The sequence below is a fragment of the Molossus molossus genome, unplaced genomic scaffold, assembly GCF_014108415.1.
Source record: "Molossus molossus isolate mMolMol1 unplaced genomic scaffold, mMolMol1.p scaffold_m16_p_18, whole genome shotgun sequence".
NCBI classification, from domain to species: Eukaryota; Metazoa; Chordata; class Mammalia; order Chiroptera; family Molossidae; genus Molossus; species Molossus molossus.
Window position 1 is genome coordinate 34,086,052 of NW_023425353.1, and position 27,060 is coordinate 34,113,111.

Here is a 27,060-nt window from a genome sequence, read left to right on the forward strand (position 1 = left end):
TCTGGAGAACCGGAGGTCTGCAAACCACTGTTCATTCTTGGCTTTTCACAGGAAAGAATTCAAATTCAAGCAAGCATAAAATTTAAAGTGAGAGTTTATTAGTGAAGGAGTGGGACAGAGAGAAGGTACTCCATAGGGAGAGCAGCCCCTCCCTAGAGGGATTTACTTCTTTCATTGACGCTGCTCAGTAGAGGGGTAGGGCATTCAGTTATGGGGAGGAATATTCAGGAATTTTCCAGGAAAGGGGTGGAGACTCTTCTTGAAAGAACACCATCAGCCATTTTGTGTATTTTGTTTGTTCATTTGTTTCTCTTCAGTTTATTTGAACCACTTTGTGTTCCTTTTTTTGTTTTTTTTGTTACAAATGTTTCTCCTTTTTTACCCCATTGACACCCTCCTCCCCACACCCCAAACCCCGTCCCCGGCTTTGTTGTCCATGTCCATTGGTTATGCATAAATGCATGTAAGTTCTGTGGTTTATCTCTTCCCTTCCCCCACCACCCCCTCTTCTGAGGGTTGGTTGTCTGTACCCTACTTCCACGTCTCTGGGTCTACCCTATTCCTCAGACTGTTATGTTCATTATATTCCACAAATAAGTGAGATCATGTATATTTGTCTTTTTCTGCTTGGCTTGTTTCACTTAGGATAATACTTTCCAGGTCCCTCCATGTCGTCTCAAAGGATAAGAGATCTTTCTTTCTTACATCTGCATAGTATTCCATCGTATATACATACTATGGCTTTTTTATCCAGTCATCTGTTGATGGACACTTGGGCTGTTTCCAGATCTTAGCTATTGTAAATAGTGCTGCTATAAACATGGGGGTACATATAATCTTTCTGATTAGTGTTTCAGGCTTCTTAGGGGATATTCCTAGAAGTGGGATCACTGAGTCAAATGAAAGTTCAATTTTTAATTTTTTGAGGTAACACCATAGTGTTTTTTGCATAGTGGCTGCACCAGTCTGCATTCCCACCAGCAGTGCACTAGAGTCCCCTTTTCTCCACACCCTCGCCAACACTTATTTGATTATTTGTTCATGGTGGCCATTCTGACAAGTGTGAGGTGATACCTCATTGTTGTTTTAATTTGCATCTCTCTGATGCTTACTGATGTTGCGCATTTCTTCATGTGTCTCTTGGTCATTTGTATGTCCTGTTTGGAGAGGTGTCTATTTAGTTCCTCTGCCCATTTTTTATTGGGTTCTTTGTCTTCCTTTTGTTGAGTTGTATGAGTACTCTATATATTTTGGAAATTAACCCCTTATCTAATGTATCATTGGCAATGATGCTCTCCCATACAGTGGGTTGCCTTTCCATTTTGATGGTTGTTTTTGCTGTGCAGAAACATTTTAGTTTGATGTAGTCCCATGTGTTTATTTTTTTTTCCTTTGTTTCTGTTGCCTTAGGTGATGTATCAGTGAAAATTCTGCTGCGTATGATGTCTGAAGTTTTGTTGCCTACATTTTCTTCTAGGATTTTTAGGGATTCACAAATCACATTTAAGTGTTTTATCCATTTTGAGTTTATTCTGTGTATGGTGTAAGTTGATGGTATAGTTTTATTTTTTTGCATGTAGCTGTCCAATTTTCCCAACACCATTTATTAAAGAGGCTGTCTTTACTTCATTGTATGCTCTTGCCAAATATTAATTGAGTATAATGTCTTGGGTCCATTTCTGGGTTTTCTGTTCTGTTCCATTGGTCTATTTGCCTGTTCTTGTGCCAGTACCAGGCTGTTTTGGTTACAGTCGCTTTGTAGTATAACCTCATATCTGGTTCTGTGGTCCCACCTACTTTGTCCTTCTTTTTGAAGATTGCTGTGGCTATCCGGGGTCTGTTTTGGTTCCATATGAACTTTTGAAGTAGTTGTTCTAGTTCTATGAAATATGTCATTGGTATTTTGATGGGGATTGCATTGAATCTATAGATTGCTTTGGGTAATATGGACATTTTAATGATGTTAATTCTTGCAATCCATGAACAAGGTATGTGCTCCCCTTTTTTATATCTTCCTCTACTTCTTTTTTCAATATCCTGTAGTTTTCTGCAAATAGGTCCTTTACTTCTTTGGTCAAGTTTATTCCTAAGTATCTTAATTTTTTTTGCTGGAACCGAACCCGGTACTCTCTGGTCCACAGGTTAACACTCCAACCACTTAGCCAAACCGGCCAGGGCTCACATGAGGATATTTTCCCATTGATTTTCAGACAGAGCGGGAGGGGAGGAGGGAGAGAGAGACATCGACCCATTGCCTCCTGCAGGACCCCAGCCAGGTATTGAATCACAACCCAGGTATGTGCCCTTGACCAGAATTGAACTGGCGACTCCCTGGTCCAAGGGCCAACTCTCTAATCACTCTAACTGCTGAGCCAGGGTGAACTTGACATTTTTAATGGTCCTTCATTTAAATGAAAATGGATCCTGTTTTCCTCTTAGGCTTGCTCTCTTGCCAATCAACTTCCTGTTTATGCCCCAGCTACAGTAAAATAACAGTCCCTCAAAAGTATCTCCAGGCTTCTGAACATTCTGTGCCCTCCAAAACACCTTTTCTTATAGCTAATTTTTAATAGTTGTTCAAAATTCAGCATATATGTTATCTTCTTTGGGAATTCTGTGAGTATTTCTGACTCTGGGTTTCTAACATTCAGCTGCCTGTTCCCTTGTGCATTATAAATTTCCTCTAACACATTGTATATCTTTGAAATTAAAAAAGGTCAAGAGATGTTGAGGTTATTGGATGTTCATCTGCAGGGAACATTAACAGTTTGAAAGGCACTGTGGTTTTCTAGTGCTCTCTATAACATAAGCTTATTCCTTTTTCCAAATACTGACTCATGTTAGCAAAAGGAAAGGTATATAAGTGTATAAGTATCATTCTTTAAGATATAAAAGGTCTAAGAAAGATTGAGACTGTCATCAATACCAAAGACTATCTTAAAAGAATTTTAGTTTAATAAAGTACTTTTTAAGAGTGATTTCTATTATCTGACTTTTCTCATTTAATTATCTTCATTACTATTTTAAATATCAATACAATACTGAATTATCTACATGCATCCTGCTCATTAGTGAGAAGACTTTGAGCTCTGATATGAGACAGTCCTCGTTTCAAACTCTTGCTAATAATGATTACTGCTTCTAATCAATATAAATATTAAATTATATAGCAGTAAGTGCTCAAACCAGTATCTGACACATATAGGTACTTGATAAATTTAAATTTCCTTCTATACTTTTCAGATGCTTGCTACCGAATATTATAGGGCTATTTAATTAAATCCTATTCACCCACGCAATCTTAGATTAAAGTCCATCCTCCTATGAAGGTCCCTCCAGCTTATCTCTCTCTCTCTACTACAGTTAGAGTTAATGCCAGAAAATAAATAAAAAATTGAAAACTTACTCTCTAATTGTTCTGACTTACTGCTAGGATGTGAACTCTGAGGACATGAGCACTGTCTTAAAGTGTTCTGTCTTCACTTAACATTTTGCAGAATGCTGAGAATATAGGAGAAACTAAGCACATATTTGTTGCTTAATTGATATTTTCAGTGTGTTGCTATGCTCCCTCCCCTTACAACCTACCAGCTAGTATGTGTTATGGGAATGACTAACAAAATTTTTTAATGTGTTTATATTGATTTTTATTTTTAGAGAGGGGGAAGGAGAGAGAGATAGAAACATCATTGTCAGAGAGAAACATCAGTCGACTGCCTCCTGCACTTCCCATACTGGGGATCAAGCCCGAAAGAAACCCAGGCATGTGCTTTGACCAGGAATCAAACCAGGACCTCTCAGTCTATGGGACAATACTCAATCCACTGAGCCACACTGGCTGGGCATGACTAACAATTTTAATATCAGCCTAAGTAGACCACATTTATAAAGGGAAATTTGTTGGAGAAAGTCATATTGAGCAAAATAGAAACTGAGTGTTTGGGATTATCAATTTTGTTGCCCCTTTTAATTAGGATAACTAGGAAATAATTATATGCTTTGATTCCCAACAATAAATTTGGTTTTATGAATTTCCTTGACCTTAATCCCGTTTGGTTCTTCTCCATTTATTATTTCTTCTGGATCAATTTTCTAAGATACTATAATTCATGCTCACAAATTTGAATGTGTCTTACAGGAGGATTTGTTGGTATTGAGGAAAACAGTGAAATCCTTTTTGGCTGTTTGCCAACAGTGCCTATCTAATGTTAATACTCCAGTGAAGGAGCAGGTAAGAAATTATTAGATAAGAGCTCTCAATAAAAATAACTCAAAATGCATTACAGAACATTTAAGAAGATGTAATTTTTTTATTGCAGTTCTTAGCATATCGGTTCTTCTCTAACATTAATAAGACCTGGGACAAGAGTATAGGTATCTGAAAATTTAAGTTACAAAGTAAGCTAACAAACCTGTTTCATGTATTTTTTTCCATTGACAAGTATTCTGACATAATCATCTGGAATGCTGGGTTCAAATTAGAAACCTTGGCTCCTAAGAATTCTATGCCAAAACTTGGAGGGCTGGCCTGTGAGTCACCGTCTTCTCATCTCACCTTCAATCCTTTCCCACACTAGGAATGACTTCTCATACATGCACATGAACACTTCAGCCCATATGTCCAAAGTTTATCAGCATCACCCCCTCAAACAGGTGCTCCTTGACCACCCTGAGACCTAGGACTATGCACACTGGGGATGCACTGAGCCTAACGAAGAAGTCTTTGCGGGCTCTGGTAGCAGAATCAGATCTGTTAAAGCAAGGAATCCCTGAGTCCTTGTACCTGGACAGTGGTATAGAAGAAGGGATGCAGGTGGGCATATGCCATTGGTTCAACAGATTCATTCTTGGGCGGGGGCACAGTCCCCAGAGGGTCAAAGTAGAGCCTAAGGCAATACCATTTCCATGAAGTGATTTTATAAACTGTTTTTACTGTTTTTCTTTTAGGAAGTACTTTGATATAAAACAGAATGTGCCTTTTCCATACTATTTTTATTATGATGTTGGGCTAGAAAAAAATCTAATTAGTCTAGTTAAAGTGTACAATAGTACTTATTCTTTGCTATAGGTTATCATGGGTCTCTTCTTTATTGAGTTATCAACATCTAATTTAAAATGGCAACAAAGATGATCTTCCCTAAACTATGTTCTCTAAATCTCTGAACCCCACCAGTGCTGTCTAAAATTACCTAGCTCTGGGTAAATCAAAAAATTTAGTGTTTTTGTGTCATCACTCTTTGGTGATATCTGAAACTATTGCCTTGGTTAAAAAACAAAGCAAACAAAAAACCTGAATTCTTTTTATGCTCTCCTTTTCAAGTTGTTCTTTCTATCTTTCTAAATATGTTTATGTATTTCATGGTTGTAGAGTCAGAGTATGGATTGCCATGATTCTTGCCAGAGGTGGATAGCAAAGTATATAGCAATCTCCAAATACATGCCAAAGTTGCATTTTCCCATAGAAATCAATTTTTGGAGAGCCCTGATTTACCAACAAAATCTTTCAGTTACAATAACCTGATGATAGGTTTATTTCATACCATCCATTAAACAGGGTAAATTTGGCAACATAACTAGAGTATAATATTTTCTCTTTGGAGAAATGCATTGAAAATTTCCTTAAATGATTAAATTTGTGAAACTTTTTAGATAGTAGTTTTTATGTGAATGGTCTTGAATTCAATTTTAAACCTACTGTTAGAGATTTCTTTTTTTGTATTAGGTTTTAAATAGTAGCATGCAGGTTTATAGTACTGCATTGTAATTTATGGAATTATACTTTGTCTTAAGATTTATGCTTATCATTTGATTAAACAGCATATGATTGATTTCTAACGTCTCATAATTTATTTTTTCAATTTTGTATTCCAAAGTTGAGTTTAACGTACTGTATCTTAAGTTCAAGTCAAAATCTCTTAATCAGCTATTTGAGTTAATGAAGTCAAATGAAAGGAATAGATTCTGTTTGGGGGAGGAGGGATCTTAAATGTGACTAGTGTTTAATTTTATAAGTTTATAATTTTGAAACTAAGTAGTTGGAATTTAAATACCCCAACTTTGTATTATGGTAGTATTATTGAACTATATTTAATTTAGTATATTTTGTTAACATTGATTTGTCATTGTAGCAATATTTTACTGATGAATTCCCTTTGCATTGCAGGCTTTCATGTTGCTCTGTGATCTTTTGATGATTTTTAGCCACCAATTAATGACAGGTGGCAGGGAGGGCCTTCAGCCTTTGGTGTTTAATCCAGATACTGGACTCCAGTCTGAACTCCTCAGTTTTGTGATGGATCACGTTTTCATTGACCAAGATGAGGAGAACCAGAGCATGGGTATTTGTAGCTATCATCTTGTCAAATTCAATTTTTAAAAATACTAGAATTTTTTTTTTTAATGTTAATAATACATTTGTATAATTTAGAAAAACCAAAAAGAATAAAAATGTACGGTGAAGTCTTATTCCTTTGCTATAATGAATAATTGTTTAAATTTTTCATTTCATACACATTCAAAATGTATATGTGGGATAGATGTTGTTTCAGTTTTTCTGAAGGAAAGCATCAGAGTTCCTTTCTATTTTTGAGTGATCAACATATATTACTTAAATTAACAAAATATTACTAAGATACTAAGTGCTGAAAGATTTATCTATTCTCACCAGTCAAATTGTGCTGAGCCTGCAGAATGATAATTAGAAAATTAGACTGAATATAAATAATGGTAAATAAATTATATAGGTCATTTGTGAATAGATTATTTAAGTTCCCTAAGATAAGATCTATGGCACATCTGATTCACAGATCTATTTGGTGCTATTAGAATGTTCATTATTTAACAGAGCATTTTAGAAAATACTAGACTGTGAAGCAAAGTATCTTTATTTAGAGTCCATATTAATCTCAGAAGATAAAATTTACCTGCTACTTAAGCAAAAAGATTTTCAACTTCTCAAAGTATTGATGCTTCATAGCAGCACCAATTAGTAGAAAGAGAAAAAAGTTTTTGGTTTTGTTTGTGTTCTTTGTTTCTTTGTTATGTTTTGTTTTGTTTTAATGAGTCTAAAGATGGAAAGAACACTGTCTCCAAATAAAGGCAGGTCATGACATGAAAGGGGTCAGAGCCTTGAAACAAATGGGGTAAATGTTATCATTTGGAACCTTGTGAAGACAGTTTTCCTAGGATTAGAAATAGATAAGCCAGTAAAGCCTTAGAATTAAAAAAAAAAAAAAAAAAAAAAATGAGGAAGAAACACTACTAGTTCTTAAAATTATTAGATAGGGTTTTATTTTTTTTAATGTGTATGTATATCATACGGTTTGTAAAATGAATTTTATTTCTTAGTTGATATTGTAACCATGTTTAGAACCAGCATTGAAAACTATCCCATGTATTTCCATTACTCCCCATGTGTTTTTCTAAAAGAAAACATTTTTCCTGTGACTTAAAAATTTCCAGAAATTAGGGGGGAGGGAGGCTTCCAGAAATTTCTTCCTCTGTGGCAGTATATTAGCAAATAAGGAATATTGAAATAAGACAGCAATTTTTAAGGTAAACAGACAACAGTATTATGACAAAAATATCAGAAAACATAATCTTTTTACATGTGGTTTGCTTATGTTAGTCTTTGCTATAACAGTCCTCTAGAAGATAGGAACCTTAATGCCTACCAAATGTTTGATAAATGTGTAACTAAATATAGCACCCTAAAATAATTAGTATAATTAAAATTCTTTTATCTAAACTGAATTATAACTTTTTGTGAAGGTATAATATTAGCTGGTTTTATTATATAGATTTCTTCATTGTTTTACCTTGGATAAAGTTCATAATTTATTTTCTTGTGGTTAGAGGGTGATGAAGAAGATGAAGCAAATAAAATTGAGGCCTTACATAAAAGAAGGAATCTACTTGCTGCCTTCAGCAAACTTATTATTTATGATATTGTTGACATGCATGCAGCTGCAGACATCTTTAAACACTACATGAAGGTATATTTTTGTATTCTTATTTTTCTCCTTTCATCTAATTGGCAGAGAAACTTACAGGTAAAAATTAAAGAAAGGTTGATAAGTTAAAATTCACAGCTTTTATGTATATATTATTGATGATTTTCTGATATATTTAAAGTTTCTGTCTTTTATGTAAGTATAAGTTTTTTATCTATACCATTACATCAATTCTGTAAAGTAGGAGTTTTTCACATTTATGTGAAAGAATGCTTTTTTATTTTCATGAGGATATTTATTCTTTGTTGTTGTTGTTTTATAATAGAAAGTTTATTTAGAAAGCCACAGAAGTAGAAGTGAGCGGTAGAAGAAATGGGCTCAGGAAACAAGTTACAGAGGCAAAAGGAGAGCCTTTGGAGCTTAGGAGAAAGAGAGAGGCAAGGAAAACATTCCTGGAATGGGGTTTGGGAAAGGCGTGGGCGTGCTCCATAGAAAGCTGCCAAGGCCATGTATTTTCTCTCTCTCTCTCTTTTTTTAGTTTATTTTATTATTATTTTTTAATGTTTTAGGTTGAGAGAGGAAGTAACATCAATCTGTTGTTCCCCTTAGTCATGCATTCATTGGTTGATTATTGTATGTGCTCTGACTAGGGATCAAACTCCCAACCCTGAAAGAACAAGAATGGGATGGAGCTGACATGCAGAGCTGTATGGCCAGAGTACAGGGCATAGGTGTAGAGGGGAGCCTAATGATAATAAAATCAAATAGATAAAGTAGCATCATGTCAAAGGGAACTTAGAAGCTTGCTACACATTTATACATTCATTCAAAAGATAAGCAGCATCTACTCTGTGCAAGATGTTTGCCAGGTCCTGGGGAATCTGTGGTAAATAGACTAATATTATTCCTACCCTCATGGGGCATCAATCCTTCAGGGAATAAAAACATTCAAAAATTGCAAGTGGAAGAAGGGAAGTACAAAAGTTTGGAAAGCTTTTATATTAGTCTTGATTTTATAAAAATTGAAAAAAGAAAGCTTTCCTAACCATAAAAAGCATTACAATCAACCTGTGTGAGATACGGCATATAATTGGAAGACAGACAACTCTCTTGAAAGAGAAAAAAAATTCTCTGTCTACATAGCACTAATCAATCAATTTGATAGAAAAAAAATCAATCAGATATGTAAAACCGATAGGAAACTTGATCAAACTTTTTTTTTTTTTTTTTTATCCTCACTCGAGGATATTTTTCCATATTTTGTACAGATAGAGTGGGAGGGAGAGAGAGAGAGAAACATCGACGTGAAGGGACACATCGAGTGGCTGCCACCCGCACGACCAACCAGGGCCGGGGACAAACTGCAACCGAAGTACGTGCCCTTAGCGGGAACCGAACCCGGGTCTCTCCGGACTGCAGGCCGACGCTCTAACCGCTGAGCCAAACCGGCCAGGGCTTGATCAAACTTTTTAAATGTAGACACAGCTTCTGTCCTTAAAACCCTCTTTGAAACCCGTGTAACCAGCTCTATCTTTCCTCAAACTTTGGGCTGGCTCAATCAATGTATTTCCATTTTTTTGGTCTGAACCTACTCACTTTATGGGTATGCATATGTAAGTCCTGCAGCCTTTCTTTATCTTTCTTTATCTTAGTATGATTTTTTCTTTCTCCCCACATTGTCATCTCTATTATAAGATAGTATGTAGCCAAATTCTACCTCCTTGCACACTGGCTTTTTCATACAATCTAATTCAATTTAAAGAATATTTTCTGAGTACCTACTATGTTCTTTTCACTGAATTAGCTACTAGCTTGGGTTTTATTCTTTCTTGGCATACTATCTTGCCTTAAAAAAAAAACAACAACAACAAATACTCCCAACCCTGGTGTATCAGGATGATGCGCTACCCAGCCAGGGCAGCCATATATTCTCTTGCCCAACATGGCACAAAGCTAAAAGCTAATCTCTCTTCCTTATGACATCTCTTCAGATATTCTTGTAAGTATGCCAACTGCCATGTTGCTTGCCAGGAGCTAAAGTTACAAAAGAGTGTTTAATTTCTGCTTTAATTCCAGTCTAAAGCTGGAGAGAGTCAAGTAATTTAATAATTGCATTATACAGTATAGTGGAGGTATGTGTAGGGGTTCCTTAAAACAAATATCCAACTCTTAAGACATGTGAGGGTAATGAAAACTGCTTAGAAGTGACTTCAGAACTATGTCTGAGATAATAAGCATAAATTAGTCATACAAAAAAGTAGTGGGGGGACTTGCAGGCTGATTGAACTTCATGAACATCACAAAGGAATGTGAACTGTTTAGGGAAAATGCAAGTAATTTGATATAGCACCATAGATTGCTTATGAAAACAGCCAGAGATAAGATTTAAAGAAGTGACAGAACCCTTGCAAGGTAGCTCAGTTTGTTAGAGTGTTGTCCTGCTATGCCAAGGTTGTGGGTTCATTCCTCCATCAGGGTATATATAGGAATCAACCAATGAATGCATAAGTGGAACAATGAATGGATGCCCCCCCCCTTCTCTCTCTTTCTCTCTAAAAAAATTCAATAAATTTTTTTTAAATGGAAAAAAGACAGGTTAGATTTAATGAACTCTATAAGAAGTTTGGATATTTTTCCTGAGGGAAGTTAGGAGATGTTGAAGTGTTTTAATCTATTCTCCATATGACAGAATTTTGGTAGGTCATATTCCTGGCTTTTCTTCCTTCCAAAAGCTCTATTTTGCTTTTGATCCTCTAAAAAAGCAGTGCTCAGAAATCTTTATAATATAGCCTGACAGGCACAGATAAGAGGGAACACCTTTTTGTGAGTATGGGTGTGGATATATTTGGCCTTATTCTTGTATCAGAAGCACTGTTTTATTTTTCGCATATTCAGAATATTGTGTGCCATTGATCCACTAGTGTCTTTATCCATGTTTAGGTATAATCCAGTTCCAGTTATGACAGAGTAATTCATCATGTTTTGCCAACAACTGCAATATGACGAGCACTGTGCTAGTAGCCAGTTGTTTTGTTTTGTTTTGGGGGGGATGTTTTTTTGTTTGTTTGTTTGTTTTGGTGCCAAAACTTGGGACCAAATCAGGTAGCCAGAGATATAAATAAGATATGATTGCTGCACTAGGGAGCTTATAGATTAATAAAGAATCTAAAATGTAAGCAGAAAATAATGAATGGCTGCCTATGTATTTTTCTGCCATTTATATTTGAGACACTGTTCTAAGGCTTTTACATTATTTTTGTTGATTACAGTAATCCTGTGAGGTAGAAAGTCATATCATTTTCAAATAAGGAAATTAAGGCTTAGATAGGTTGAATAACTTTCCAAGGTCATACAATTATTAAAGTAGCAAAAATTGGGATTTCATTTTAGGTTTGTTTAGCTTCAAGGCTTAGCTCCTTCCATAAAACCTCAGCATAATTATTGTAGTAACAGATACACAAATTATAAAGTAAGCACAAGATAAGAAAAAGACTTCAGTGAGAGGAATCAGAGAAATCTTCTCAAACTAATGTCTAAACAGGGTTTCGATGGGTGAACATGGTTTTTCCTTGTCAACCCTTAACAATATTGCTTTGGTGTCAAGAAGTGAGTCTTGCCCTGGCCGGTTTGGTTCAGTGGTTAGAGCATTGGCCTGCAGTCCAGAGAGACCCAGGTTCAGTTCCTGCTGGGGGCATGTGCCTCAGTTGCAGTTTGTCCCCAGCCCCGGTTGGGGTTGTGTGGGTAGCAGCCGCTTGATGTGTCTCTCTCACATCAGTGTTTCTCTCTCTCTCTTCCTCCCTCTCCCTCCCATTCTATCTGAACAAAAAATGGAAAAATGTCCTCAAGTGAGGATAAAAAAAAAAGAAGTGAGTCTTATCCAAACCTTTTATCATTCTTACAAATTTTTGCACACCTCTGATCATTATAGGCTTTAATATTTTTATGAGTATTCTAATAGCTATTTGTTAACCCTTTGTTCTATATCCCTGGTTATGTTGTGGCTTTTTGCCCAACTTCTCTATGGGGTCATTACAGATCTGAATTTATTAGAGATCTGCCTTTTGAACCATTTTAGTATCTTAATAATATCTTTTTCTATTTTTTTTCCCTACATTGAGATCATTTTTAATTGCACTTAAAGGGTGATTCTTTTTATTTATTTTCCCTTCTTTATACTTTATATCATGGAAGCATACCCTCCTTTTTGAATATTGTAAAAATTCATTTGGTAAGCTAATATACTCACTTCTTCACATAGGTTTATAGGTTTAAGTTCTAGCTTGGAAATAACATCCAGATTTAATGGTTTCAAATAAAGCTTCTCCTAATTTTTTACTTGCAAGGAAAAATGTTTTAAATTCTGTATCAAATAATTGAGTTATAGAGAAATTAGTTAAATTTTTCTCAGTTACTGTTGAAGATGTCAATGTTTTTACTGTTTATATAATAAAATGTAGACATGTTAGGGGTGGTAAATGAGATAGTACACAAAGTATTAAATGAAAGTTAAGTCTGTTACCCTTATTTAGGCCCATTTTCCAGAGGTAAATGTTTTCATTTTAGTTCTTCAGGAATTTTCTGCCAAACTAATGTTTCTTCATTTGTGACCTTTTAAATAGTGTCTACTGAGCCCGTTATAAAGAATGAGGAATTCTCTTTACCCTATATGACTTCCTCCTCTTCTCTTAGAATTTTCAGTTTTTAGTTCTGTTATTATTAGTTATTTCATAATCTTAAATATCAAATGTGTATTTCTTTAACTTTAGACAAAATCTTTAAACTCTCATTGTGTTTAAGATGAGGAAAATAAATACCTCTGTACTCAACTATTTTTTTCATCAACCCATTCTTTATCTCATGAAATTTCAATAATTTTAATGCTATGATTTCTTTCTTTTCTTTGCAGTATTACAATGACTATGGTGATATTATTAAGGAAACACTGAGTAAAACCAGGCAGATTGATAAAATTCAGTGTGCCAAGACCCTCATTCTCAGTTTACAGCAGGTAAGAAATTTTAAAGTAAAGAGATAAGAAGTGGAATTAAGCCTGGCCGGTGTGGCTCATTAGTTGAGCGTTGACCCATGCACCAACAGGTCGCTGGTTCGATTCCCAGTCAGGGCACATGCCCAGGTTGTGGGCCCAATCTCCAGTGGGGGGCATGCAGGAGGTAGCCAGTCAGTGTTCTCTCACCAATGTTTCTATCTCTCTCTCTCTCTCTCTCTCTCCCTTCCTCTCTCTCAAAAATCAATGAAGAAAAAAAATTAAATCTTACAAAAAAAGAAGTGGAATTAATATATTGAATACTTTCTTGTGTTTAGTATGTGCTAGGTATCTTACCTCATTTTTTTTTTTTTTTTTTTTTTTTTTTTTTTTTTTTTTTATCCTCACCTGAGGACACTTTCCATTTTTTTGTACAGATAGAGTGGGAGGAAGGGAGAGAGAGAGAAACATCGACGTGAAGGGACACATCGAGTGGCTGCCACCCGCACAACCAACCAGGGCCGGGGACAAACTGCAACCGAGGTACGTGCCCTTAGCGGGAACCGAACCCGGGTCTCTCCGGACCGCAGGCCGACGCTCTAACCGCTGAGCCAAACCGGCCAGGGCTTACCTCATTTAAATTAAGTCATTATATCAGCATGTTACTATAGATACTTTCTGGTACAAAGAAACGTTACATGTCTTTTCTTTTGTAAGATAATCCAGTAGTTCATATTTCAAATAGATGAAACCCTAAGTTGATTTGCTCTTGGACCAGATGAAATGCCAAATTGGATATTTAAAAAGTAATTATTAAAAGAAAAATACAGAAATATGTCACATATATGGCATAAATAAGATTCCTAATAAATGCCTAGTAAATTAATATAAAGATTGATGGGGAGGGGTGTAGGTATGTGTGTATCTATTTATGATAAAGGTCTCATTTAAAATCAGTGGGGAAAGGATTGGGCCTATTCATTAAATGGTGATGGGTCGATTGTGTCTTTGGGGAAATAGTTATTTATAGCCCTACCTAATATGTACCAAAATAACTTCTAGGTGGATTACATATAAATGTTAAAAATTAGAAGTTTATAAGAAAGTGAAAGAGGATATTTTAATATCCTTGAGTGGGGAAGATTTTACTGAGGAAAGAGGCCACAAAGTAAAAAATTGATATGTATAGACTTAAATAGATTAATCATCAACCAGCACTGTGAACAAAGATTGGGGCAGGTGTTTTTATTTATTTTTAATTTTTTTTTCTTTATTGATTTTAGAGAGAGAGAAATATTGATGAAAGAGAACATCTATTGGCTGCCTCTTGTGTGACCCCCTCTGGGGAATTGGCCCACAACCTGGGCATGTGCCCTGACCAGGAATCGAATTGGCTACCTCTTGGTGCATGGGTCGATACTCAACCACTGAGCCACACCGGCCAGGCTGGGGCAGGTGTTTCTTTTTTTTTTATCCTCATCCGAGGATATTTTTCCATTTTTTGTACAGGTAGAGTGGGAGGGAGAGAGAGGAAGGGAGGGAGAGAGAGAAACATCGATGCGAAAGGAACACATCGAGTGGCTGCCACCCGCACGACCAACCAGGGCCGGGGACAAACTGCAACCGAGGTACGTGCCCTTAGCGGGAACCGAACCCGGGTCTCTCTGGACCGCAGGCCGACGCTCTAACCGCTGAGCCAAACTGGCCAGGGCAGGTGTTTCTAATCATACATTACAAATCAGTGAGAAAGATAAATAAATCCCATATGAAAGTAAGCAAGGGATACGAAAAGCTACTTTTCAGAAAAGGAAATTTTAAAGCCAATAAACATGAAAAGAGGCATAATTTTATTAGTAATTAATTAAATACAAAGTAAAATGAGTTATTTATCACTGCTAATCAGATCGACATTAATTAAAATGATTAATAGTACCTATGATGGAAAAAGGTGAAGAAGAAAAGGTCCTTAAGGAAAGATACTGGTTTTGTCTTATGTAAATTGGAAATAGTCTCAATGTCAATCAACAGAGGAATGCTTAAATAAACTGATTCTCTGAAGTAGTTAAAAGATTTTTAAGACAAAACATTAAATGAAAAAATAGCAAGTTTTAGGACAAAATATGTAGTATGGTGCCATTTATGTAAAAATAAAAACTTTGGCCCTGGCCGGTTTGGCTCAGCAGTTAGAGCGTCGGCCTGTGGTCCTGAGAGACCCGGGTTCAGTTCCCGCTAAGGGCGCGTACCTCGGTTGCAGTTTGTCCCCGGCCCTGGTCGGTTGTGCGGGTGGCAGCCACTCGATGTGTTCCTTTCGCATCGATGTTTCTCTCTCTCTCTCTGTTCCTCTCTCTCCCTCCCACTCTACCTGAACAAAGAGTGGAAAAATGTCCTCGGGTGAGGATTAAAATAAATAAATAAATAAATAAATAAATAAATAAATAAATAAATAAATAAAATTAAAAACTTTGTATATGAAATATCAGTATCTCTAAATTGGTCTAGAAAAGTTCTGAATTTGAACACTGATTACCTTTAGAGAGAAGAATGATATTTAGTGGGTGAGGGGAGAATTTCTGATGTTCTTTGAATTTGTACAATGAAATATTTTCTTTGTATTTTATTTTAATTTTTAATCCTCACCAGAGGACATGCTTTTATTGATTTGAGAGAGAGAGAGAAACATCGATGTGAGAGGTCAGCATAGATCGGCTGCCTCCACAACCTGGGTATGTGTCCTGACCAGGAATCAAACCCAAGACCCTTCAGTGTACAGGATGACATTCTAACCAACTGAGCTACACTGGCCAGGGCTGTATTCATTTTAAATGTCAAGTTTAAAGTTAAAGGCTATTGTGTACAACTATCTGTGAAAACATATTAAAGTTTAAGAATTGGTAAACAATTACCTGTTAATGAATTTGAAAATCTCTGGAAAAATTGCTGTTTTAGTCATGGCACAGTCAGTAGTTCAGGCCAGGCAAATCTACTGATGAAGAAAACTAAAGATGGACAAGAAATTTAATAGAAGACAGGAGCTTTTTCTTTGCTTTTTTTTTTTATTTTGTTTTGAGAGAGAAGGCGAGGGAGATAAACATCGATTGATTGGCTCCTACACATGCCCAACTGTGGCCAGGAATTGAACCAACACCACAACCATTGCTAAGCTACACCGGCCAGGGTGACAAGGGCTATTTCACTGTTTTGGGGTATTTTTTAGTCCTCACCCAAGGATATTTTTTCAAATATCTTCAGAGAGAGTGGGAGGTGGAGAGAGAGTGAGAGAGACACATCGATGCGAAAGAGAGACACGTCAATTGGCTGCCTACCGCACAGCCCTGACCAGGGCCAGGGATGAACCACAACCGAGGTACATGCCCTTGGCTGGAATCAAACCTGCGACTCTTTGAAACTCTCTTTGGAACTCGCGGTCGATGCTCTAACAGCTGAACCAAATCGGCCATGGCAAGAGCTATTTCAATGTAATGGTGTGATTAGAGTGAACTGGGAGATGGGGAGGTGAAGAAGTGAAAAAAAAAAAATGTAAACAGTACTTCTCAAGATCTTTGCCATGAAGATAGTCAGAAAGATGCTTTGGAGGCTGGCAGAGAATTTGGTTACGAAGTTAAGGCATGCATTTAGTAGAGGAAATAGTTAATGATGCAGGAGGGAGGAGTAAGCAAAGGAGCAAAACTGCTGAGTAGGTAAAAGGGAATGAGTTCTTTAGTACTCCAGGGTTTTGTTTTTGTTGTTATTTTGACACATATAGGTAATTTATAAAAGCCCTCCACCCAGCTTAGGAACTTTTTGTATATTTTGTTTTTGGGTGGGAAAAATCATAGCCCCCGTATATACAATTGGTCTTTTGCACAGTGTTCTTGTCTAAGATATAAGTGAAAACACAACATTCTCAACCCTGTATTTTATACATTGCCATTTCTGTGAAAATGATATAAAAAAGAAGAATAGATATTGAAAAGAAATACATTCCTGTTTCATTTAATCAATAACTAACATGAAAATAATCTCAAGAAACTAGTAATAGATGACTTGGAGAAGGGTAATAGTGTGGCTAAAGTTAAATGTAAGGAGGAAAAAATATATTTTACAGTATGCCTATTAAGTATTTTTAAATTATATTACTATTCTAACAATAAATAAATAGTTCTTAGCCTTAAATTTCTTCTTTTTTTATTTCTGCCAGTTATTTAATGAACTTGTTCAAGAGCAAGGTCCCAATCTAGATAGGACATCTGCCCATGTCAGTGGCATTAAAGAATTGGCACGTCGCTTTGCCCTTACATTTGGACTGGACCAAATCAAGACACGAGAAGCAGTTGCCACACTTCACAAGTGAGTGAGCTAAGTAATCACATTTTTATACAGAATCTGATTTACTGGAATTTAAGATAACTGTTATTCTGATTCCTTTTTAAAGTGAACAATGGTCTAATTTTTTAAGTTATAAGAGCTTTAGACATTGTCTAGTCTCATCATTCTCAACTAGGAGACTATTTTTAATTTGAAAAAACTAAAACTTCTATACTTCATCTTATGAAGTATAGAAAGTAATGTTTAACAAAATACTCTTATCTGGTCTGTCAATGAGAAAATGTGGGAACATGGATTTAAAAACACTGTACAGTACTGATTTGGTCTGTCTCAATTCATAACTGAAAACTAACTGAATGACAGAAAACCTGACAAAAACTCAGGGGTGCTTGGTACCATGAGCAACTCTAATAAACAGATTTTTCTGACAATCTGATGATCTTTCTAGGGTATTTCTGTTACCACTAAAAGGTATATAGGAATTTAGCCTTGTGTCTAATTTTTTAATTACTTTTCTCAACTTGTAATTTTCTACTATAAAAATAAAATTAGATATTATTATGTAAATATCTCATATAGGTAACATTATTTTATCATTTGAATTTGTCAGATTTTACTATCTTTCGTGATGATTTTGCTGCCCTTCCCAGCTATTTTTAAAACTAGCACATTGAGAGAACTACACTAGCTATCTTGAAAAATAGGATAATATTTTTTTTTTTTTTTTGCTTCAGGGATGGCATAGAATTTGCCTTTAAATACCAAAATCAGAAAGGACAAGAATATCCACCTCCTAATCTGGCTTTCCTGGAAGTACTAAGTGAATTTTCTTCTAAACTTCTTCGACAGGACAAAAAGACTGTGTAAGTTGCACCTTGCTGGAGAAGTGGCTTTTATAATACCATTTAATTGTAAATGTTTATTTTGTGAAAAAATTTTATTATCAAGATATAATTACTGTTGATAACCTAGGCTCTGATTGTATTCTTTCAAGCTTTTGTACAGGTGTTGTTTCACTACTCACCTTTCAGTACCTAGAATTTACAAGATTAAATTAAGCAAGTGGGAATGATTTCTTCCTCTGCAATTCAAAGATGTATGAACATTGGCTTAGCCATTGTGTAGCTCTACTTCCTTTTTATATTAATTATATTTTCGTTTTATTTTGTATTTGACTTGTTTCAAGAAGATTTTTTTGTGTATTTTCTATTTTTATAACAATTTAAAGAAATATTTTATTTTCCAAAAAATGTGTTGATGGGATAAGTTTTATTTAAAACTAGAAAACTTAAGAGAGTGATTCTGTAATGGTTACCAAATTTTATAAATTGATAGGAAGATGAGTCAGTTATATTAATATGCTAAATAAAAAGAAATTTGGATTGACAGTTAAAGCTTATCTAAAAATGATAGTTCTAATGAAAGATATTGGTCGGAAAATACTTATTAAACCCTTAATGTAGTCAAGCACTGTTGTATAGCTATTTTTCTAATATGGCCAGGCAATGAACAGTACAAAGTTTCTGCCCTCAGAAAGCTTATGTTCTAATGCAGGGAGACATAACATAAATATACAAAAGAAAGTTTCAGGCACTGAAATAGAATAATATGATAGAGAATGAGTGGTATTGGGTGTTGGTAGGTTGGGGTGGTTTGAAAACTTTTTAATATAGGCATTTACAGGTATACATTTTTTTCAGAGCACTACTTTACAAGATTGTAAGTTTTGGTATCTTGCATTTCTCATTTCCCTTGTGAGTTCTTCTTTAATCTGTTGGTTATTCAGGAGTATTTTATTTAATTTCCACGTATTTGTGAATTTCCAAATTTTCCTTCCATTATTGATTTCTAGTTTTATTCCATTGTAGTTAGAGAGCATGCTTTGTATGATATTTTTTTTTTATCCTCACTCGAGGACATTTTTCCATTTTTTTTGTTCAGATACAGTGGGAGGGAGAGGGAGGAAGAGAGAGAAACATCACCGTAAAGGGACACATCAAGTGGTTGCCCCCCGCACAACCAACCAGAGCCAGGGACAAACTGCAACCGAGGTACACGCCCTTAACGGAAACTGAACCCAGGTCTCTCTGGACCGCAGGCTGACGCTCTAACCACTGAGCCAAATCAGCCAGGGCCTTTGTATGATTTTAATCCTTTAACTTATCAAGGCTTGTTTATGGACCAATATATAGTCTATTCTGGAGCATGTTTCATGTATTCTCCTGCTGTTGTAGAGTGGAGTTTTGTTGTATAAATAGATGTCTCTTAGGTTCATGTGGCTTACAGATTTTATACTGTTCAAGTCTTCTGTTTTCTCATTGGTCTTTTGTCTAGTTATTCTATCCATTATTGAAAGTGTAGTATTAGTCTCTAGCTATTGTAACTGAATTATTGTTTCTCCTTTTAGTTTTGTCAGTTTTTGCTTCATGTATTTTGGGGCCCTGTTGATAGGTGTATATATTTTTATAATTGTTGTATCTTCCTAATGGATTGACTGTTACTTATAAAATATCCTTCTCTGTCTCTAGTAGTTTTTGTCTTCAAGTCTACTTTGTCTGATACTAGTATAACTACAGTCAGCCCTTGTTTATCGTAGTTAATCAGTTCCAGACTTTACCGCGATAAATGAATTTCTGCGAAGTAGGATTCTTTATACACAGTCATTTCTCACCACTTTGAGCTTCAACTTGCATGGCGTCACTCTATCACTATACTATATATATACTATACTATATACTATACTATATTTGAAAAAACCATGATAGAGTGAACTCACAAAAGTCGAAGTGCAAAGTGGCAAGGGATGACTTTACTCCAGCTTTATTTTAGTTACTGTTTGCATGGTATACCTTTTTTTTCATTCTTTCACTTTCTGCCTTTTTGTCTTTAATTCTAAAGTGTGTTTCTTCTGGACACCATGTAATTGGTAATGTTTGTGTGATTGATTGGTTTATCCACTCCATTATACTTTTCGTTTTCTTTATATCTGTCTTTGTTTTTCCTCCTTTATTGCCTTCTTTTATATTGAATAGATATTTCCTAGTATAACATTGAATTCCTTCAAAAATCTTCCGTTGTGTTTTGTAAATAATTTTTTCACTCATTTTTCTAGGCCATATAATATGCTTTCACTTTTCAGCACAGACAGTGTGGCTCAGTGGCTCAGCGTCGACCCATGTACCAAGAGGTTGCCGGTTCAATTCCCAGTCAGAGCACATGCCCAAGTTGTAGGCCAGATCCCCCATGAGGGGCATGCAGGAGGCAGCCAGTCGGTGTTCTCTCTCATCAATGTTTTTCTATCTCTCTTTCTCTCTCTCTAAAATCAATAAAGAAAAAATATTTAAAAATATATATATACTTCCACTTTTCAAATTTTACTTCATATTTATTCAAAAGAAATATAAAAACTTTATCCCTATATAGGTCTACTTCCTCTCTTTTTTGTGCTATTATTGTTCTACATACTGCATTTAGATAGATGTTACAAACCCAACAATACATTGTTATAATTTTTACTTGAGATTACCCAATGCCTTTTAAATAAACTGAGAGAAGAATGGGAGCCAAGTATTATATTTATAGCAATAATAACCTTCTTATTTACCATCTTTGGTTCTCTTCATTTTCTTCCTATGGATTTGGAATATCATCTGGCATCATTCCCTTACTTTAATACATCTTTGCTCCCAACCCCTTCTTTTTGTATTTTTGTCAAATATGTTACATTTCTGTGTTATTGGCCCAATAATACAGTGATATTGTTTTATATAATTGCTTCTTAAATCAATTAAAAGAATACATGATAATATGCAATTATATTGTCTTTTATAAATACCTACTAATTACCTTTCAGCACTCTGTTTTTGTTTTTTTCATGTAACTGCCACTTACTCTCTAGTGTAATTTTCTTTCAACTTAAAGAACTTCCTTTAGTATTTCTTCTAAGGCAGGTTGACCAGCAATAAATTCTCTCATCTTTTGTTTATCTGACAGTGCTTTTATTTCATCTTAAACTTTGAAATATAATCTTGCTATATATAAGATTCTTGTGTGATAGTTTTTTACTTTTATCACATTACTTATGTTCTCCCACTGCCTTCTGGCCTCCATTGTGTCTTATGAGAAGCCAGCTTCTAAACTTACTGGAGTTTCCTTGTGTATAATGAGTTACTTTTCTCTTACTACTTTTTTTTTAAATCCTCACCTGAGGATATTTTTTTGTTTATCTTCAGATAGAGAGGAAGGGAGGGAGGGAGAAAGAGAAACATTAATGCAAGAGACACACATCTATTGGTTACCTCCCACGTGACCCCAACCAGAGCTGGGGACTAACGGCAACCAAGGTAGGTGGCCTTGGCTGGAATAGAACCTGAGACTCTTTGGTCCGAAGGCCAACACTCTAACATTGAGCCAAACTGGCCAGGGCTCTCTTATTACTTTTAGTACTATGTTTTTACCTTTGGCTTTTAATATTTTACCCATGATGCATCTGGGTATAGATCTCTTTGTATTTTTCCTGTTTGGATTTGGTTGAGGTTTGAGGACATGTAGATTAAGTTTTTCTTCTAATTTATTTCTGCTCCTTCTCTTTGTACCCCCATTACTCATATCATTGTAGTAAATGATATCTCACATTTCTCTCAGGCTCCATTCATTTTGTTTCATTCATTTTTCTCTTTGTTCTTTAGATCAGCGGTTCTCAACCTGTAGGTCACAACCCCTTTGGGGGTCAAATGACCTGTTCACAGGGGATGCCTAAGACCATGGGAAAACACATGTTTCCGATGGCGATTCATAACAGTAGCAAAATTACAGTTGTGAAGTAGCATTGAAAATAATTTTATGGCCCTGGCCGGTTTGGCTCAGCGGTTAGAGCGTCGGCCTGCGGTCCCGAGAGACCCGGGTTCGGTTCCCGCTAAGGGCACGTACCTCGGTTGCAGTTTGTCCCCGGCCCTGGTTGGTCGTGCGGGTGGCAGCCACTCGATGTGTCCCTTTCACATCGATGTTTCTCTCTCTCTTCCTCTCTCCCCCTCCCACTCTACCTGAACAAAAAATACAAAAATGTCCTCAGGTGAGGATAAAAAAAAAAAAAAAAAAAGAAAAAAGAAAATAATTTTATGGTTGGGGGTCACCACAACATGAGGAACTGTATTAAAGTGTCACGGCATTAGGAAGGTTGTGAACCACTGCTTTAGATAATAATCTCTAAATATATCTTCAAGATTACTAATTCTTCTGCCAGCTGAAATCTGTTGAGCCTCTAGTGAATTTGAAATTTTTGTTACTGTGCTTTTAAACTGTAGAACTTCTATTTTTTTTTTATCATTTCTTTCTTCTTATTCATATTCTCTATTAAGTGAGAGATAGTGTTGCCCAGCCTGTGTGGCTCAGTGGGTGAGCATCGACCCATTCATCAAGAGGTCTCTAGTTCAATTCCCAGTCAGGGCACCTGCCCAAGTTGTGGGTCCGATCCCCAGCCAGAGGGGTGACATGCAGGAGGTGGCCAGTTGATGTTCTCTCTCATCGATGTTTCTATCTCTCCCCCTCTTTCTTCTTCTCTCTCTAAAAACCAATAAAGAATAAAAAATAAATGAGAGATAGTGTCATACTTTCCATTAGACATGGTTTTCTTTAGTTCCTTGAACATATTTATAATTATTGCTTTGCAATTTTGGGGGCCCACATTTCTACTGCTACATTTATTTATTTATGTATTTATTTATGTATTTATTTATTTATTTATTTTGGCTATTCAATTTACTATTTTTTGCTTGTCTTGTAACTTTTTGTTGAGTACCAAACATTTTAGGTAATATATTGCATATATGATACATTGGGCAATAATTTAGCTATTCTTCTTGTTAATTTATTTTTGTTACAGAGATTTCTCCTTTCTCCTCTTTGTTTTTTTTTTCCCCCATGGGAAAGAAAGAAAAGGGAGGGAGGGAGGGAGAAAGAGAAAGAAAGAAAGAAAGAGAGAGAGAAAGAAAAGAAAGAAAAGAAAAGAAAGAAAGGGAGGGAGGGAGGAAGGAAGGGAGGGAGGGAGGAAGGAAGGGAGGAAGGGAGGAAGGAAGGAAGGGAGGGAGGGAGGGAGGAAGGAAGGGAGGAAGGAAGGGAGGGAGGGAGGGAGGAAGGAAGGGAGGAAGGGAGGAAGGAAGGAAGGGAGGGAGGGAGGAAGGAAGGGAGGGAGGGAGGGAGGGAGGGAGGGAGGGAGGGAGGGAGGAAGGAAGGAAGGAAGGAAGGAAGATGCCTCTCCTTTCTCCTCTCTAGACAACCTCCCAATTCACTCCCTACCCCACCCCAGCATTGTTGTCTATGTTCCTTGGTTATGCATACGTACATGTAAGTTCTTTGGTTTATCTCATCTTCTCTCCCACCACGCCCCTCCTCTGAGGTTTGTCAGTCTGAACCTTACTTCTTTCTATGTCTCTGGGACTATTTTGTTCATCAGCTTATTTGGTTCATTATATTACACAGATAAGTGAGATCACGTGGTATTTGTCTTTCTCTGATTGGATTATCTCACTTAGGATACTATTCGCCAGGTCCCTTCATGTCATCTCAAAGGATAAGAGATCTTTTTTTTTTTACAATTATCAGGGATTTTATTTATTATTTTTTAATTTTTCTTTTTTTATTTATTATTTTATTTTTGGTACAGATGTTTCTCCTTTTTTCCCCATTGACCCCCTTCTCCTCATTCCCCCCACCCTGCCCCTGGCTTTGTTGTCCGTGTCCATTGGTTATGCGTACATGCATATAAGTTCTGTGGTTTATCTCTTCCCTCCCCCCACCACCTCCTCTTTTGAGGGTTGTCGGTCTGTATCCTACTTCCACATCTCTGGGTCTACCCTATTCCTCAGACTGTTATGTTCATTATATTCCACAAATAAGTGAGATCATGTAGTATTTGTCTTTTTCTTTTTGGCTTGTTTCACTTAGGATAATACTTTCAGGTCCCTCCATGTTGTCTCAAAGGATAAGAGATCTTTCTTTCTTATAGCTGCATAGTATTCCATTGTGTGTATGTACCACAGCTTTTTTTTGTTGTTGTTGTTTTTTATCCTCACCCGAGGAAATTTTTCCATTTTTTGTTCAGGTAGAGTGGGAGGGAGAGAGAGGAACAGAGAGAGAGAGAGAAACATCGATGTGAAAGGAACACATCGAGTGGCTGCCACCCGCACAACCGACCAGGGCCGGGGACAAACTGCAGCCGAGGTACGTGCCCTTAGCAGGAACCGAACCCGGGTCTCTCAGGACCGCAGGCCGACGCTCTAACCGCTGAGCCAAACCGGCCAGGGCTACCACAGCTTTTTTATCACTCATCTATTGGTGGACATTTGGGCTTTTTTCAGATCTTAGCAATTATAAGTAATGCTGCTATGAACATAGGGGTACATATATTCTTTCTGATTGATGTTTCAGACTTCTTAGCATATATTCCTAGAAGTGGGATCACTAGTTCAAATGGCAGTTCCATTTTTAACTTTTTGAGGTAACACCATATTGTTTTCCTAGTGACTGCACCAGTCTGCATTCCCCCCAGCAGGGTACTAGAGTCTCCTTTTCTCCACACCCTCGCCAGCACATGTTGTTTGATGATTTGTTGATGGCAGCCATTCTGGCAGGTGTGAGGTGATACCTCATAATTGTTTTAATTTGCATCTCTCTGATGATTAATGATGTTGAGCAGTTTTTCATATGTCTCTTGGCCATTTGTATGACCTGTTTGGAGAGGTGTCTCTTTAGGTCCTCTGCCCATTTTTTAGTTGGGTTGTCTTCCTTCTGTTGAGTTGTATGAGTACTCTATATATTTTGGAAATTAAACCTTTATCTGATAAATCATTGGCAATTATGCTTTCCCATGTAGTGGGTTCCCTTTCCATTTTGATGATTGTTTCTTTTGCTGTGCAGAAGCTTTTTAGTTTGATGTAGTCCCATATGTTCATTTTTTCTCCTGTGTTTTCTTTTTGCATCAGGCATTGTATCAGTGAAAAGTCTGCTGCATGTTATGTCTGAAATTTTGTTGCCTACATTTTCTCCTAGGATTTTTATGGATTCATGGGGTCACAATTAAGTCTTTTACCCATTTTGAGTTTATTCTTGTGTCTGGTGTAAGTTGGTGGCCTAACTACATTTTTTTGCATGTAGCTGTCCAATTTTCCCTACATCATTTATTGAAGAGGCTGTCTTTACTCCACTGTATGCTCTTGCCACCTTTGTCAAATATTAATTGAGCGTAATGACTTAGGTCAATTTCTGGGTTCTCTGTTCTGCTCCATTGATCTATATCCCTGTTCTTGTGCCAGTATCAGGTTGTTTTGATTACAGTGGCTTTGTAGTATAACCTGATATGCAGTATTGTGATCCCTCCTACTTTGTTCTTGGTTTTCAAGATTGCTGTGGCTCTTTGGGGTCCTTTTTGGTTCCGTATAAACTTTTGTATAATGCCTTTTCAGCATCCGTTGCCATGATCATATTGTTTTTATCTTTCATTTTGTTTATGTAGTATATCACATTTATTGATTTGTGAATATTGTACCAGCCTTGCTTCCCTGGGATGAATCCCACTTGGTCATGGTGAATAATATTTTTGATGTATTGCTGGATTCGATTTGCTAATATTCGGTTAAGGATTTTGGCATCTGTGTTTATCAGTGAAATTGGCCTAAAGTTTTTCTTCTTTGTAGTGTCTTTATCTGGTTTTGGAATCATAAAATGAGTGTGGAAGTCTTCTGTCATCTTGGATTTTTTGGAATAGTTTGAGGAGATTGGGTGTTAGATCTTCTTTGAATGTTCAGTAGAACTCCCCCATGAAGCCATCTGGGCCTGTGCTTTTGTTTGCGGGGAGTCTCTTGATTACATCTTCAATTTCCTTAGTTGTTATTGGTTTGTTCAAGTTTTCTATCTCTTCCTGCTTCAGTTTTGGGAGACTGTGTGTTTCTAGAAATTTGTCCATTTTGCCTAGATTGTCCAATTTGTTGCCGTATAATTGTTCATAGTATTTGTTAATGATTCTTTGTGTTTCTGTGGTGTCAGTTGTTACTTCTCCTGTTTCATTTCTGATTTTGTTTATTCAGGGCCTCTTTTTTTGTTTCTTGGTGAATCTGGCTAAGGGTCCATCAATCTTGTTTATCTTTTCAAAAACCAGCTCTTTGTTTCATTGATCTTTTGAATTGTTTTTTTTTCCTTTCATTTCTATGTCCTTTAATTCTGCCCTGACCTTTACTATTTCTTTCCTTCTACTTGCTCTGGGTTTTTCTTTTTGTTTACTTTCTAGTTCTTTAAGTTGTGGGGTTATAAAATCAATTAGGGATTTTTGTTTCTTGATTGTGTGCTATGAACTTTTATGCTATGAACTGCCCTCTCAGGATGCTCTTTCACTGCGTCCTATAGATTTTGTGTTGTGTGTTTGTTTTCATTGGTTTCCAGAAAGTTTTTTATTTCTTCCTTAATCTCCTTGGTAACCCATTTGTTGTTTAATAACATGCTATTTAGCCACTATGTGTTTGAATGTTTTTGTTGCAATAGATTTCTAGTTTCATGCCATTGTGATTTTAGAAGATGCTTGATATGATTTCAGTCTTCTTGAATTTGTAGAGACTTACTTTGTGTCCTGACATGTGGTCTATCTTTGAGAATGTCGTGTGTGCACTTGAGAAGAATGTATATTCTGCAGCTTTTGGGTGAAATGTTCTGTAAATATCTATTAAGTCCAAGTGGTCTAGTTCCTCATTTAAGGACTCTGTGTCCTTGTTAATTTTTTGTCTAGAAGATCTATCCAGTTGTGTCAGTGGG

At 36.3% G+C, this 27,060-nt stretch overlaps 1 protein-coding gene across 8 annotated transcripts in view; it reads left to right on the top strand.

Moving 5' to 3' along the window:
• Positions 1–27,060, top strand: part of STAG1 (stromal antigen 1) — a 400,292-nt gene that overhangs the window by 343,013 nt on the left and 30,219 nt on the right. For all 8 annotated transcript variants that reach the window (XM_036266503.1, XM_036266505.1, XM_036266501.1 and 5 more), the window contains 6 exons: positions 4,139–4,231; positions 6,164–6,338; positions 7,855–7,994; positions 12,859–12,960; positions 17,135–17,283; positions 17,997–18,125. In XM_036266503.1, coding sequence (XP_036122396.1) covers positions 4,139–4,231; positions 6,164–6,338; positions 7,855–7,994; positions 12,859–12,960; positions 17,135–17,283; positions 17,997–18,125 — 788 coding nt within the window. The remainder of the gene's footprint in view (positions 1–4,138; positions 4,232–6,163; positions 6,339–7,854; positions 7,995–12,858; positions 12,961–17,134; positions 17,284–17,996; positions 18,126–27,060) is intronic.